Source organism: Pongo pygmaeus, chromosome 5, assembly GCF_028885625.2.
Source record: "Pongo pygmaeus isolate AG05252 chromosome 5, NHGRI_mPonPyg2-v2.0_pri, whole genome shotgun sequence".
Taxonomy (NCBI): Eukaryota; Metazoa; Chordata; class Mammalia; order Primates; family Hominidae; genus Pongo; species Pongo pygmaeus.
In genome coordinates, this window is record NC_072378.2 from 138,535,180 (window position 1) to 138,552,302 (window position 17,123).

Below are 17,123 nucleotides of genomic sequence, written 5' to 3' on the forward strand. Positions count from 1 at the left end.
TTGGGCGTATCAAGCTCTACCCCAGCCCCACCGCAGCCCACCGCCCGCCGCGTGTTGAAAGCTTGACTGGAGGTTCCCTGCAGGCAGGGGCACAGTGTGTGCAACGCTGCATCGCCCAAGCCTGGCACAGGGAGTGGCCCAAAAAAGCTGTTAGTGACTGAACGCAAGAATTTTCTGGTTAGCAGACGACAGGATGCAGCGGGCGCGGCGCCTGCACCACGCTGGGGGTCCCGGTGTCCGGGCTGGGCCGCTCCGACTCCGCCCGCGGCCACCGTCGGCTCAGAGGGTGCGAAGACCGCGGCGAGGCCCCTCCCCGCCTGCCTCCCGCCGCCCGCCGCAGACCAGGCGCTCCCTCCCGGCGGCTGGCGAGCCAGCTCCGGACATCCGTCCCCACCTTTCCGCTAAGCGCGGCGCCCGCGGGGCCTGCCTCAGCGGTCAGGTCAGCGGCCTCCAGCCTCACTCTCCGGCCCCAGCCCGCAGCAGCCGCCGCCGAGCGGAGCGCACCTGACCCAGGCGGGCGGGGCGGCAGGCGGGGCGCGGGGCTGACGTGGCCCGCGGCATGGAGCGGGCGTGATTCATCAGCAGCCGCGCCGGGGCGGCATGGGGGCGCGCGCGGCGGCCGCCTAGGCGCCCAGGGCCAGCCAGCGGCGGCGTCCCCGGCCCGGCTTGCCCGCGCTTCTCTCCCTGTGGGCGGCGGCCCGGCGCCTGGAAGGTCAAGATGGAAGAAATCCTGAGGAAGCTGCAGAAGGAGGCGTCCGGGAGCAAGTACAAAGCCATCAAGGAGAGCTGCACCTGGGCCCTGGGTAAGCGCCCGGCACCTGCTCGCCGCGGCGGGAGGGCCGCGCGGCCGGGGCTGAACCCGCGCCCCCGCGCGTGGGGCTTTCGCGGAGCGTCGGTCATGGGTGCCGTTCGCGCGATTGCGAGAGTCGCCTCGGGAAATTGATGTGGGATTTGAGAGTCTTGGCTCGGGCGTGGACATCAGCCTCCTCCCCTCCGGTCTCTTTCACTCTCCGAAACCTTCCTCGGGAACCGCTGTCCTCCCTGCCTGGCGGTCCCCTTCTCCCGGTCCCGGCGCTGGGGACGATGCTTCCCCATCGCCGAGTTAGGCAGGACCCGGAGCCGGTGCGAATCCTGGGGCCTGACAGCAAAGCGCCTCTGGGGAAAAGGGAAGTTAAACCAACAACCCCGATGTCGAATCCTTGGCGAGTGGAACCAGGAAGGAAAGGCTTGTTTAATTTGATTTTCCTGATAGAGGTCAGCTTGCTAAGTGTTAGCTTTCATGGTTATTGCACATGAAAAATAACATACGGGCGGGGATCATGTTACCTCTGCAATTCTGTTGTGGTCTGCCCTTCAGACAGGTGGGATTTTAGGGCCGTGAGCTGTGCTAGCGTTGAAGTAAGTTCCAGGGAGCAAATTTGTGTTTCTCATCAGACTCAGGTTGCAGAACTCAGCAGCGGAAAAAAACGGAAAGACATTTCAATTAGGCGGGGTTTGGGCAATCAAAATGGTCAGGATGGTAGTGCAAATAGATCAGAAGCATACTTTGCGTGATGGTGATGCTTTTTAGAAAGGAAAGGCCAAGAAGAAGCCAGCGCAGCTAGCTCTGTGGGCTCCTCGCTCTGCCTTGCCGGAGCCTGATGTGATGCCTCGGTTGCCACTCAATTGAAAAATGAAATTGACTCCCTTTCCCTTGCAACCAAGAACCATCACTGTCTGTCATGACACTGTGTGTGCTTTGATGCAGCCTGAGATAGAGAAGAGCCTTTAGCAAGTTTTCCACTAAATGTAAAATTTTGAGAGTGGTTTAGGTGACTCTTAATATGTAGATGGTCTTAATTCACATATGTTTGGGTGTGTGTACAGATAATTATAGCAGCATCTTTTTTTTAACCTGTGCCTATCATCACAAAATTGTCTAGAATATTGTCTAGGAAGTTTGTCTTGTAGGTAGAACCAGCACTTGACCATTTTAGCTTACTGTTAAAGAAAAATGGACCAGAAATCTGAGAGAGCAGCAAGGCTCTTAAAGCCACAGTACTATTTTTGCGTTGCCATTGTCATTCAGCAGAGTGATTCGAAGCTAGATTCCAAAATGCCTCTAATGAAGGGTCACAGATGGCTGGGTAACATGATAAAGCAGGGCCCAATTGTGCTTTAAATATGCCATTCCTAGTATTCGTTATTATTTTGCTGCAAATTAAACAGATTTAGATAAACAGGGAGGAGGAGATTAATCTAGTATTTTAATAAGTTTGAATACTGACATCAACATCTCATTAAGTTAAACCGCAACGTTACTGAGTTTAGGTCCTTTAAAGCCATTGGGGAGGCTGAGCATTGAGGCAGGTAAATTATTCGAGTCAGGTCTGAAAGAAACCAGCCTGAGTGGATGTGCTTCCTTTCCCAGTGATTGTTCTGTAATTAGCAAGACAAGACAGAAGTGCATGAAATAGTTAAATAATAGTGCAGGGCATTCATTGTGCAGTTGGACTGAGCAAACCAGGAAAACAAGTCAAAGAAGGGAGGATAAATTTGGGGTCCATGGATTGGGGGGGAATTGGTGTGAGCTGGTGGGGCTTTTGAAGTAGATTTCACTTGAAGAATGGGGAAGCTATGGGTTCCTTCTTTCTTTAGCTTCTTTATTTAGGAAACATTTATTAAGACCTCCCTGGTAATGAGCAGTGGGATATATGGATGAATAAAATGTCCCCTATAAGGAATTTGTTAGAAGGGCATGCTGGAGACATGAACAAAGGCCTACAGGGATAGGCTTTCCTGTTGTCTTTCTCACTCCAGTCCATTTCCACTGCCCATCACTGTTTAGATTACAAAACACCTGTCACTCTTCAACCCCCATAATTTATTTCTAGGTTAATGTGTAAATTCCTCAGAATGCTCTTCAGAGTCTAGCCCCATTCTCTGTTCTTGTCACTCCCCAACCAAGATTCAACAATCTAGTGGCAGTCAGCTGCAGCACTTTGTTGAACATGCTGTGCGGCACACTTCTCTCTTTGCCTTTGCTCTTGCTAGTCCTTCTGTAGGGAATTCCCTTTTCAGACTCGGCAAGGTCCATCTTGTTTAGGAAACATTCCCTGAGCTCCTCAATAGGATAAGTTGTTTGTCTGGGTTCAGATCCTTGCCTTGATGACTCTCTTAGAGTACCTACTATTTTGGATAATAGTTGATTGTGTGCACAGGTAGGCTCTTACGGGCAGTGTAATTGACGAATATGTTGAGGTGCAATAGACAAAAAAGCTAGTTTAAGCTGACTTATACAAAACAGGATTTATTTACTCCTTTAACTAAAATACCCCTTACAAGAATAGCTGTGATTTAGGAATTAGACACTGTTTCAGGGATCTTGTCCTGCTCTTTGTGGGTTGACTGACATGCTCTGCGTGGGTCTCCACAGTTTTGGGCTCATGAATCAACACATTTAGACCATCTCATGAAAAGAGGCAACAATAAACTTAGACCATCTCAGGAAAACAGGTCTCATCCCCCACTTAGACCATCATGGGAGGGTGAGGTCAACCCCTACTTAGGTCATCATGGGAAAGGGGGGTTACCTCTCACGTAGACCCTCGTGAGAGAGAGGGGTCATTCACCACTGAGACTCTCATGAGAGAGAGGGGTCATCCCCCACTTAGACCCTCATAGGAGCAAGGGGCCATCCCCTACTTAGACCATCATGGGAGAGAGGGGTCATCCTCACTTAGACCCTCATGGGAGAGAGGAAGCATCCCCCACTGAGACCCTCATAGGAGAGAGAGGTCATCCCCCTCTGAGACCCTCATGAGAGAGAGGGGGAATCCCCTGCTGAGACCCTCATGGGAGAGAGATCATCCTTTACTTAGACCCTCATGAGAGAGAGAGGGCATCCCACACTGAGACCCTCATAGGAGAGAGGGGTCATCCCTCTCTGAGACCCTCATGAGAGAGAGGGGTCATGCCCCACTTAGACCCTCATGGGAAAGAGGGGGTATCCCCCTCTGAGACCCTCGTGGGAGAGAGAGATCATCCTTGATTTAGACCCTCATAAGAGAGAGGGGCATCCCGCACTGAGACCCTCATGAGAGAGAGGGATCATCCCCCTCTGAGACCCTCATAGGAGCAAGGGGTAATCCCCTACTTAGACCATCATGGGAGAGAGGGGTCATCCTCACTTAGATGCTCATGGGAGAGAGGGTCATTCCCCACTGAGACCCTCATGGGAGAGAGGGGGTCATCCCCCTCCGAGACCCACATGGGGGAGAGGGGGCATCTCCCTCTGAGACCCTCATGAGAGAGAGGGGTCGTCCCTCACTGAGACTGAGACCCTCATGGGAGGGAGGGGTCATTCCCCACTGAGACCCTCATGGGAGAGAGGGGTCATCTCCCTCTGAGACCCTCATGGGAGAGGGGTCATCCCTTACTTAGACCCTCAGGAGAGAGAGGGTCATTCCCCACTGAGACACTCATGAGAGACAGGGGTCATCCCTCACTGAGACTGAGACCCCCATGGGAGAGAGGGGTCATCCAACTCTGAGACCCTCAAGGAGAGAGGCATCATTCCTCACTGAGATCATTTTGAGATAGGTGATCATCACCATATTTAGACCATATCAAGAGAGCTGGACTTCTCCAGTCACTCCTGCTTGATCCTTGGTTTCCCTTGTTCTCTTTGTCCTGATGGTTCATGTGAGTATCCTTGAACCAGTCCTCTAGTCAAAGAATGGAATAGAATAACTGGTTTAGGCCTAGGCTACAAGTTCCACTGAAATCCAGAGTTGGGGAAAAATGGTTTCCTGGAAGTAAAATTAAGATGCTTCTTCAGAAGCCAGGGGAATGGATACTGGTCAATCAAAACAATACACGTCAACAGTGTAGTGAGCTCTTTAGCACAGGGACTGCCGTTTATGCTTCTTTGGTTGCTTCTGCACCTGTAGTGGAAGTCAGATGTTCAATAAGTAAATCAATACTTTAACTACTTGTTTGAGTTTTAAATAATATTCATCTTTTTCTATTTATAAGAGTTATATATGTTCACTTTAGAATGTTGCAAATAATGGAACAACATAAAGAAAAAATTAAAATAATCTGCAGTCTCCCTATCCAGAGATAACACTGTTGACATTTTGGAGTCTTTCCCTTTGCAAAAGGTCATACCACATATGGCATATTGCCATGTGTTTTTTAACTTTAGCATCTTCTTCTACTCCGTCTACTTTGTCATGACACTTCTCTGAAAATCAGTGTTAATGGCTGCAGAATAACTAATAAGGCATATGTATGTATCTTCTCTTTATTTAGTGTTATCTGGTTGGTTGTTTTTGTTGGTGAGGAATGGCCTGGCCAGGGAGTAGAAAGGAATGAATTGGATGAAGGGTTGGCTTGGGGAAAGGCAGAAAGAACTTCAGGAACTGGCAGTCCTGGGGGCTTGTGAGCTAGGTGTGGTGGGATGAAATAGAATTGCAGAACAGGAGAGCTAGAAGCAACCACGTCCTACTTTTAGTATTTTATATCTATCAGGGGCCTTATGCAGAATGAATGTGGAAAATGGAGGAGCGGGGAAAGAAACTAGAGGCACGAAGGCCAAGTAGGGGAAGAGGGAACATCTATCAAACCAGCACCCTTCTCTCTATCTACCCACCTGCTTTTTCTTCCAGCCACAGGTTATTACTTCACAGCCAAACTTCTTAAAAAGTGTAGAAATTGTATTTGTGTTCTCACCTTCTACTCTGTCTTCATCTTGCTGTCATCTGCCTTTCACCTCCATCATCCCACCAACTCACAGTTACTGAAGAACAGTAACATACAGCCATTCGGCTGGCAGACCGTTCTCATTCCCATCTCACAGGTCCTCCTAGTGACACTGGACACAACTGGGCACCTGCTTTCCCTTGACTTCTATGATCACACCCTACCAGCTCCATCTTGGTTCTTGAGCCACTCTGTCTCCTTTGCTAGCACCAGATTCTCTCCCCAGCTGTAAATATTTGAGTTTCTCAAGGGTTAGCTTTGAGCCCCCATCTCTTACTCCCAGCTCTTCTGGAGTTGAACACACACATACCCACAGCTTCAGCTCCATTTCTGAGAATGTGATGCCCGCATTTATATCACTAGTCGATACCAGTGCTCTGAAACCCACACCCCGCAACTTAGCTACCTACTGAATATCTCCACCTGAATGGCTCGCAGGCACTCAGCTCAACAAGGCTCAAAGTGACCGTGTGCTCTTCCCCACCTCTACCTCACTGCCAAACCTTACTCACCTCTGGTGTTTCTAAATGGTCAGTTGATGTCATCACCTGTCCGGTTGCATTAACCTGAAATCTAGAGTCATCCTTGATACATTTCTGTAATTTGCCATCTTACCTAGTCCGTCACCCAAGCTCTGCTCATTTTTACCTCCTAAATATATGTCAAGCCTGTTCACTTCTTTCTACCTCTGTTGCCAGCTCCTCTCCAGAATAAGCTGCCTTCTCTTTTTATCTGAACTTCTGCAACACCCCCCTAACTGCTCCTTCCTTGTCTGCTCTAGTTCTTTTTCCCAAGTAGTGTCACCTTGGAAACCCCAATCTTTTCATGACATGCCATGTTAAAACACTGAATAGCATCCCATTAGGATAAAAACAAAAGTCCTTGTTGTGTTCTGTCCAGCCCTACATGGCCTCGCTCCTACCTGCCCCACAGCCTTGTGCTGTGCCACCCTCATGAGAGAGAGGGTCATCCCCCTCTGAGACCCTCATGAGAGAGAGGGGTCCTTGCTCTCTGAATCTCAGCCACACTGATCTTCTTTCAGTTACTCAGCTACACTGTGCTCCCTCTTACTTCATTAATTCAGCAAATATTTAGTGAGTACCTACTATGTGCCAGGTACTGTTCCAAGTGTTAGGGATAACATGGTGAGCAAAACAGGCAAAAAGATCCAAGAGTTTACAGACTCTTGGAGAGATGACAGCCAGTAATCAAGATAAATAAACAAAATATACATGACAGCAAAGAGAGTGATAAGAGCTAAGAAAGGGAAAACATAAAATGGTGAAGAAGATAGAAGGTGCTTGGAGTAAAGGGGGAGTTGCCATTTAAATAGGGTATTCACGGAAAACCTTACTAAAAGGGAGGCTCCTAGTTGGGAAAACATCTGATGGCTTTGAGAAAGAGCAAGGAGCCAGGGGGCTGGAGTGAGGGAGAAAGTCCTTGTGGGACTCTGTAAGGATGAGATGGGGAGTCATTTGGGGTGGAGGAAATGGCTCTCATCTGGGTCTTGACAGGGTCTCTCAGGCTACTGTGTTAAGCAGAGACTGCAGCTTCAGGGGCAAGCCCAAAAGCTGAAAGCCCAGGACAGAAGCTGGTACAGTCATCCAGGTGAGAGAAGGTGACAGCTTGGACCAAAGTGGCAGGACAGAGTCAGGGAAGATGTTGGGATTCTCCAAGCATTTCAAACTTATTATTCCTTCCACTTGGAGTGACCCCTCCTTATCTACTTTAAATAAATCATTTGTGGTCTCATTGCCCCCAGCAGGAAGCCCTGACCTCACAGTCCACAGTAGGACCTCCTGTTCCACTCTTGCCTAATTCCCTGTATTTTCCTTCCTGGCGTTTATCATGCTTTGAAATGACAATGTGCACTCCATGAATTCACGGATCGTGTCTGTTCTCACCACTAGGTCCCTAGCCCAGGACCTGGTTCAGTGTTTAGTGAGAGAATCAAAGAAGGGAGACAGGAATTGGCACTGGCATCTAAGGACTGTGTCAGGCCCTTTATGATCATGATCCTATCAGCTCCTCACAAGCATCCCGGGAGGAAGGTGTCATTGTCTTCTTTCTAAAGATGAGGGAACTGAAACTTACAGAGGATAAGTGACCTGCCCCCATCCCACAGTGTCACAAGCTGGAGCGGAGCTGGGACTGGAACCTGGTTCTCTTTGCTTTCCTTCTTGATGCTTCCATGGTGCCCTCTCCCCAGCTACCATTCTGTCCTGGGTGCTTACAACAAAGCTGCAGGCCATTTTCCCCTTGACCTTTGGATGCTCTTCGCCTTGGGTTCCACACTTATCCCATGTGCCTGGGAGTCTTACTGCACTTAGAGGCGTAGTTTCATGGTGGCTGCTGTGTGATGGCCTTTTTGCTTTTCCTTTTCTTCTAGCTTGCTCTTAGCCTTATAGAGCTGGGCACTGTTAGCCAGCCTTGGTTGACTATATATCCCTCTGTCCTGTGGGAAAACCATGCTGATCTGGTTGTTCACTGTCACTGCCTTTCCTTGGGGAGCAGCACCAGCTCGTCCTGGGTGCCAGTCCCTGCTGTGCTAACTGGTGGGCTGTGCTGGCCTGTGTGGCCTTTGAGCTGCTTCCTGTACCTGCATCTCAGAGTTTCCCTTTCTTATCATCCTGTCTCATCTTAAGCATCGACTTCAGTCCTTCATCTTCCTCCATTGGCCTTGTCTTCACAGTACCAAGAACCCTGCTGAACTCATCTTTCTGTTCTACTGATTAATTGTCTTTGTGAAATCCACTCTTTTGCCCCGCTGGCCACATCAAGCCCAGATCTTACCAGGCCTGTTCTTAGCCTTGACTCTCTGATATATATATATATATTTCATGTTTGTTATTCTCTCTGATCTCTGAGCAAGGTGGGAAGAGACATTTCTTCTTCCCCAATGAAAATAATTCAGATAGACAGGGCTTGTTGACTCTATGGAGTGAAGAAAGGGGTTAACACAATTTGAGCTGAAAGACTGGAGACAAGTTGGAAGGATTGAAATAGTACAGTTTTTTGGGGAAGAGACTGGTGAGCTTTTCATTATCTCTAAAATCAGAGGCAGCAATAGTGTGAAAAATCCACAAACAATGGCAAAGTATTGAACATCTGGTTGGATTAACGAGATTTGGATGTGAGCCTTCCAATCGATATCGTAACTACACTGTGATTTTTTTAAAAAAAGTTTAATCTACCATGTCACAAATGTGTATGAGAATAATGAGATGTTATGTAAGTCCTTTGTGAACTTGAAAGCCTTTCACAAGTATGAATTATTGTGTGAGGATATTGAAACAGTATTTTCAAGGAAACAGCTTTTCTTTCTCTATTTTTATTACAAGAATATAATATCTTAGTCAGTTGTAATTAGATTCAGTGATTCAGATTAGGAATTTAACTATTCATTTTTTATCTGTATAGGGAAATGTGCCCTAATTTTTAACTTTCCCCTCCTAGTTTGCAAGGTCCAGGGAAATCTCTGGGGCTCTCAAGGGAAAAGGATTTTAAAATATGAAGGACTTGCATGCAGATAATTGAGAATTGACTAGTTTATAATTAGAGGAATTCCTGGGGAAAAGAGAAACTAACAGAGAAATTCATGTACAGTGTATATTCTCAGTGTTTAAATATTTATTTTTAACTTTTTAATTTTTCTTTTGCAGAAACTCTAGGTGGTCTGGATACCATTGTCAAGATCCCTCCACATGTACTGAGGTAGGAGATGGACATTGTATAATAACACAGAAGTCAATATTACCCGTTGAAGGCCCAGATAACCACATTGGTTTACAGAGTGTCTTAGTTTGTTTTGTGCTGCTGTAACAGAATACTACAGACTGGGTGATTTATAATGAACAGAAATTTATTAGTTCATGGTTCTGGAGGCTGAGAAGTCCAAGATCAAGGGGCCACATCTAGCGAGGGCCTTCTTGCTGCATCATCCCAAAGGTAGAAGGACAAAAAGAGGGTGGAACAGAGAAGAGAGAAGGGGACTGAATGCACCCTTTTCTAACAAAGCCCCACTCCTGTGATAACAGCATTCATCCATTCATGGGGCAGAGCCCTCATGGCCAGATCACCTCTCATTAGGCCTGACCTCCCAATACTGTTGCATTGGGGATTAGGTTTCCGACACTTACTTTTGGTGGGGACACATTCAAACCATAGCATAGCATTTTACTTGCTAACTAAAAGCTTTCTTGCACTCATGAGCTGGGATATTTCATGAGGTTAGCATGATGTGAACCTGATTGCATTGGCTCCACCTGTCTGTAGAGGGAATGAAATCAGTGACCTAAAGGAACCAGCCATGGAAGTCCATGGTAAAAGGATCAAATTGGTCAAGGAGAGACATGATCAAAACTTACATGAAGGAGTAGAAAGAAAATTGCGCTCCCTGTGATGGGGATGCACCCCTACACTAGGTAGTGTGGATTTAAGCTCTGATTGGCAACCCTGGCTGGACATCATCTGGCTGGTTGTGAAGTCCACAGCCACATGCAGCAGCCCAGAGATAGGGAGCCTATTTCCCCACCTTCTTCCCCTCCCACTATCCCCCAACCCTCGCTGGGAGAGAAATGCCTGCCCTCTGTAGAAAAATAGGAAAGAACAATACAACAAAAAAGAAAGTTGTCCATAACTACATCACTTAAGGATAACCACTGAAAACAGTTCAATAGATTTTCTTAGATGTCTTTTTCTATACACATATATTTTTATAAATTAGTATAAAATTTTATTCACAACTTTGTTGCCTGCTTGGTTTTTTTTTACTCAATACCATATAAAGAATATTTTCTAATGCCAGTATATGTTCTTCAAATTAAAATGTTACATATACTTCCATTATATGGCTGTAGCATAATTCATTTAGCAGTTTTCCTATTGTTTAATAACATTTGGGCTGTTTCCAGGGTTTTCTTTGAGATTATAAAGTATATTGGACTATAACCCTTTGTTGAGTATGGTTTCTATGTTCTCAGGATACTGTGATTAGATATTTTCTCTCTTTTTAAGTAGATTGAACAAAATTTATGTTTCTATCTTTTTAAAAAATTCATTACTTTTCCTGTAGTAACTGCTACAGGTTTACATATTGTAAGGGAATCCATGTGTTAAACTAAGTGTATTTTTGTGTGTACAAAGCTTATACATGAACAGAATGTCTGGCAACAACATGTTTGTCTAGGGAAGAGGTGGTGCGGCTGGGGTGTCCAGCGCATAGGAGGATGTGAGGACTTCCTATGAGCCGTGAAGGCATGTATAATTTAAAGAAGTCAATTTCCTGGCCCCCAACTTCTATAAGTTCCCTTTCTTAAAACTGATTTGCTTCAAAACTGACGTTGCCACGTCTCCTTTTCCACCTCACCTTTTACTGTCACTCTGCTCCTGCTTGACAGAGAAAACCACACCTGTTACCCACCTGTGTCTTACAGTAGTGTGTTGTCCTGGGGTACAGAGATCTTGTTCCACCCACAAAGAACTATGAACATACTAGTGTCCATACTGGTAAAGGGAGTGATTATAAGGACCAGGAAACATATCATTTTTCAAGTTATGTAGTTTTAACTTCTTGGCTTTCAGCAATATTGAAGGAGCTATAAGATGATAGATGAAAATATTTTTTTGGTGATGTCTCCTTCATTCCCTTATTATTTATGTAAACAAGGTGTCTTACTGCTTACAACTATAAAGGTAAAAAAGAATTGATATGGAATTGGTGCTAAATTCTACCTTATTATATAGCAGTGGAAAATACTTCTTCATAGGCGTATGAACTAAGTGGGAGAAATATAAACAAACTCCATTTCCATAGAAATGTATTTTTAAGAAAAGTATATTTTCCATGCTAACCATATTGACATTTTGATAAATAATTATTAATGTTCTTTGGACCAATTTTGTGCATTAGTAATGATTGCTTACAATTGAACATTTTAAAGCCTTATGGTTACAGGAAATATTTTAAAAATTACTTTATACATGCTTTTTCTTGACAGAGAAGTATAGTAGGGAGATTAGTAATAGCCTTTCTAGCATTAAAATATATTGGAGAAAAATGTTTGGGGAAAATGGAATGGAAATACAACAAGTTCAAGGAGAAAAATAACAATACAGCATTTTTTTACTGTTAAAGAAGAGTTTGTTCACCTTTTTTTGATGGATGAAGGTGTTTTTCAAATTGCTGTCGTATTCACGAGATACATTTCAAGAGTGATATGTTTTAATTAAAAATTTTAATAATTCAAGTATTCCAGAATTACAGCCTTCACAATTAAAATTATGATTAAAAAATTTGAATGCTAACTTAAAGTACGTGAAAAACAGAATCTTAACATTTTCTTAGTGACTACATAAGTAAAAGAGTTTGATAAACTCTGCTGTAAAGGTTGTTTCCTCATCCAAAGTGTTGTTTAACTTAGCAGTGAGGTTTTCTGTGGTTCTGGGTTTGTGATAAAAGGTCCGTCTTCAGTGTGAGGAGCAACAGAAGAGGTTTCTGCTCCACTGGCTGGGAATGTTTAAAATTGTTGGGCGCACACATATATTTAGAATTGTTATAGTCTCTTGCTTAATTGATCCCTTTATCATTATATAATGACCTTCTTTGTCTAGTGTTCATGTGTATGTGCGTGACTAGAAGAGCTGGAGAGAATATGGTTTCAATGTGTCCAAGGACATATTTTTGGTTCTCCTTTTACTCATTTGGCTTTATTTTATTCAATGATCTTTTGCTTTACCCCAGAGCCAGCTACCTACCTTGTGCACCTACAGGAGCTGTTCGCAACATTGGTGGGAGGGGTGCCAGATGAGAGAGTATGGATGAATATATGCATATGTACATGTCTTTACATATTTCACCATTATTAGACATTCAACTCAGAGTATTTCCCCTAATGACGAAGATTATCCTAATGTACAAAGATACATCATCTTACTATTCAAAAGAATGGACATTATTATGTTTCAGATGCACAATGAGATCTATCAAGCATTCTTGTACAGAGAATTGAACCATATGAATGAGACACAGCAGATGTGAGCCTTGCATTCAAAGGTGTTTTTTTAAAAATAATTTTGAAGGAAGAGAATGAAGATATACAAAACAGAAAACATTGTGTCGTGGTAGCAAATGTAAATTTTAGACTTTTATACATTTAAGGAGGTTTCAGTTTGTGATTCACAATAGTGGGGAACCTCTCAAAGCCTCTTCTAAGATACAAGAAGAAGCCATAATTAGAGCAGAAAAGAGATTGAATCAATACTAGTCTGATTTACTATTCCATGTTATCATTAGAGAAATGATATAAAGAGGAGACATACAGTAATGTGCTTTTCCCCCTGTGTTATAAATCAGTCCTTCTTTAATCCTTTGATTCCTCTTCCAGGCACTTTAAACCAGGAGAGCATTTACTCTGTTAAATCATTATGTTTAACATGGCATCCTTCTATTTGAGCATCTGCTAAAAAAAAAAAAAAAAAAAAATCCAGGCACTGTAAATATTTGTCTGCTCATTGAGGAGAATTTGGATATGTTATTTTTTTTTCCATTATGCTTACATTTAATATATGGGAAAGAAACCAAGTTTAAAAACTATCTCTTGCATTCTTCTCATTTTGAATTCAGATTTAGTTTTCATTTCTGTTACATAATCACCTCCAGGTGATTATTTGCAGATTTTTAAAATTGTTTGTTTTGGAAAGGGCTACAGGGATCATTCATAATCTTGAATACCTTTGCTCTGCTTTTTCCTATTTTTTTCTTTTGCCACTGATTTGTTAATTTCATGTTAAATATAGTCCTATTCTCATAATTACTAATATTGTTTTGGTCAACTGTGTACATTAGTAGTGATAGCTTAAATCAGAAGAACCCTTAAAGAGCCTGTGTTGAAATTGAATCCTTGAGAGACCTATGTTTTATTATTTTTTGTTTTGCCATTGATTGCTCTAAGGACTTTTGAATGATTTAAGTGACTGGTGACTGGATTCAGTTATGCATAGAGCATTCTAAGAGAGATATTGATGATAAAACATATTAGATGAAATTAAGGTCAAGAGACATTGCTTATTTGTGCCCAAGGCTCTGTCACTGATGAAATGCTCACTCTCATTGTTGATGTGGTGAGCAACAAGGGTAGGAATTAATGCAGAGCCTATTGATATTCAATGCCAGGGAGGGAGGCAGGTCCAGAGAATATGTACTATGGAATATTTCATGACTTTATTAGTGGCTAGTCATGTGAAAATCTTTCCACCTTCCTGCCCTTAGTCTTGCTTTTGATTTGGGGGTGAGTTTTAAGGGTCCTTATCTTCCTCCATGAGGAGACTGCACCCTTGCTATCTTTGCTTCTCTTTTCCCTTTTCTTAAACTTCAAAGTCTCCTTACATGCGTCTTTGCAGGGTTGAATAAATCTATGAATTAGTGGGCTACTCAGGTATCCCTACACTGAAGAAGCCATCGATAGCTCAGGTTATGTCTTAGGTTAGAATCATCCTCCTCATGTCCTTTTTGCTTCATAAGCAAAAGCCAACTCAGGATGTTCCCTAATAGTGACAGATTTGGTGAAAAATATGACCAAGTACAGTTGCCACTGATAGTCACTGATTCCATCATGGCTATCCACTGGTTTTTCAACCAAGTAATATCATAAGACTTCGAGGCTACCAATCAAGAACAATTAGAATATTCTGCAGTTGTTGAGTAGAATATTCTGTAAATGTCTGTTAGGTCCATTTGGCTTAAAGACCAACTTAAGTCCAATGTCTCTTGTTGATTTTCTGTCCTGACAATGTGTCTAATGCTGTGAGTGGGATGTTGATGTCCTCTACTATTATTGTATTGGTGTTTATCTCTTTCTTTAGGTCTAGTAATATTTGTTTTATGAATCTGGGTTCTCCAGTGTTGAGTACATATATATTAAAATTGTTATAGTCTCTTGTTGAATTGATCCCTTTATCATTATATAATGACCTTCTTTGTCTTTACGGTTTTTGATTTAAAGTCTGTTTTATCTGATATAAGTATAGTGATTCCTGCTCACTTTTGATTTCCATTTGCATGGAATATCTTTTCTCGCCTCTGTACTTTCAGTCTACACATGTCTCTACAAGTAAAGTGAATTTCTTATAAGCAGCGTATAGTTGGATCTTTTTTTTTTTTTTGAGACGGAGTCTTGCTGTGTCACCCAGGCTGAAGTGCAGTGGTGCAATCTCAGCTCACTGCAACCTCCGCCTCCTGGGTTCAAGTGATTCTCCTGCCTCAGCCTCCCAAGTAGCTGGGACTACAGGCACAGCGCCACCACACCCGGCCAATTTTTGTATTTTTAGTAGAGATGGAGTTTCACCATATTGGCCAGGCTGGTCTCGAACTCCTGACCTTGTGATCCACCCGCCTCGGCCTCCCAAAGTGCTGGGATTACAGGCATGAGCCACTGCATCCAGCCTAGTTGGATCTTTTTTTAATCCTTTATGACAATCTATATATTTTAAGTGGAGCATTTAATGCATTCACATTCAAGGTTAATATTGGTATGTGAGGTTTTGTTCCTGTCATGTTGTCATTTTCTAGATTCTTTGTTTTTTTCTTTTTCTCTGTCTCTGTGGTTTGGTGGAATTCTCTCTTGTTGCCATTCATTCCATTCTCTTCTCTTAATCCTTTGATTGCTTTATAAGACCTGTGAGCTTTTGTGTTTTCATAATGGTGAATATCAGCCTTTCATTTCCATGTTTAAGACTCCTTTGAGCATTGCTGGTAGGCCAGTCTAGGGATAATAAATTCTCTCAGCATTTGCTTGTCTGGGAGAGAATTTATTTCTCCTTCATTTATGAAGTTTATTCTTTCTGGATATAAAATTCTTGGTCGACATTTTCTTTTCTTTGTGTTTCAGCACTTTGAAAATGTCATTCAATTCTCTTCTATCTAAGAGGTTTCTGCTGAGAAATCCACTGTTAGTCTGATGGGGTTTTCTTTATAGGTGACTAGATGCTTTTCTCTTGCTGATTTTAAAATTCTTTCACTTTTACTTTATTTATTTATTTATTTATATTTTTTTGAGACAAGGTCATGCTCTGTCACCCAGGCTGGAGTGCAGTGGAGCAATCTCAGCTCACTGCAACCTCTGCCTCCCAGATTCAAGCAATCCTCCCACCTCAGCCTCCCTGTAGCTAGGACTACAGGCATATGTCACCACACCCAGCTAATTTTCTGTATTTTTTGTTTGTTTGTTTGTTTTGGTAGAGATTGGGTTTCATCATGTTGCCCAGGCTGGTCTCAAACTCCTTGACTCAAGTGATTCACCTGCCTCAGCTTCCCAAAATGCTGGGATTACAGGCATGAGCTACCAAACCTGGCTCACTTTTACTTTAGACAGTCTAATTATAATATGCTGCAGTGAAGTCCTTTTTGCAATGTATTTTTCTGGGAATTGCTGGGCCTCCTATATCTGGAGGATCTGTCCAAATTTCTTGCCAGACTTGGGAAATTTTCATCAATTATTTCCTTAAAGAGGTCTTTGGTCTTTCTTTTCCCTCAGGAATACTGATAATTTGTAAGTTTGGTTGCTTTATATAGTCCCAAATATCTCAAAAGCTTTGTTCATTCTTTTTTCCTTATATTTTGCCTGACTGTATTATTTCAAAAGACCTGCCTTCAAGTTCTGAGATTCCTTCTTCTGCTTGGTCTAGTCTATTACTGAAGCTTTTGAATATATTTTGTAATTCCTTCAATGAATTTTTCAGTTTCAGAATTTTTTTAAGATGTCTATCTCCTTGGTAAATTTTTCATTCATATCATGAATTGATTTTCTGATTTCCTTATATTCATTTTCAGATTTTTCTTGCATCTCATAAAGGGTGTTTAAAATCAATATTTTGAATTTTTTATCTGACATTTCAAGGATTTCTTTTTGGTTAGGATTTATTGGTGGAGAATTACTGTGTTCTTTTGAGGGTGTCACATTACCTTACTTTTGTATGCTTCCTTTATCTTTGTGTCGATTTAAATGCATTTGGAGCAAGGGTAGCTTCCTATTTTTGAATTTGCTTTTGTTGGGCAGGGGGACTTTTTCTCTTGAAGATGTGACTATGATGTTTGTCGGCTAGGGTTTTACTGAAGGCATTCCCTAATCCTCACCATTCTTATGTCCTAGGCCATCTCATATGATGAAATATAGCATACTTGTCATGGCTCCTCTTCCTTCCACATGCCAAAGCCAAGACCAAAACCACAGGTCTAGAGGTATTTGAATAAGTAGCCCAATAGCTCCCCTGCATGTTGAGCACTAAAGTGTTAGGGGGACATGTTCTGAGCTGCTCTCTTCATCTAAATTGCCCAGTGTGTGTCTTATAACATGCAGCCTTTCTCACTTCCTTATCCTACT

General features: G+C 43.0%; 1 protein-coding gene across 2 annotated transcripts in view; it reads left to right on the plus strand.

Moving 5' to 3' along the window:
• The first annotated feature begins 451 nt into the window (after positions 1-451).
• Positions 452-17,123, plus strand: part of ARFGEF3 (ARFGEF family member 3) — a 185,614-nt gene continuing 168,942 nt past the window's right edge. For both annotated transcript variants that reach the window (XM_054491336.2, XM_054491337.2), the window contains exons 1-2: positions 452-803; positions 9,408-9,459. In XM_054491336.2, coding sequence (XP_054347311.1) covers positions 719-803; positions 9,408-9,459 — 137 coding nt within the window. In that variant the 5' untranslated portion in view covers positions 452-718. The remainder of the gene's footprint in view (positions 804-9,407; positions 9,460-17,123) is intronic.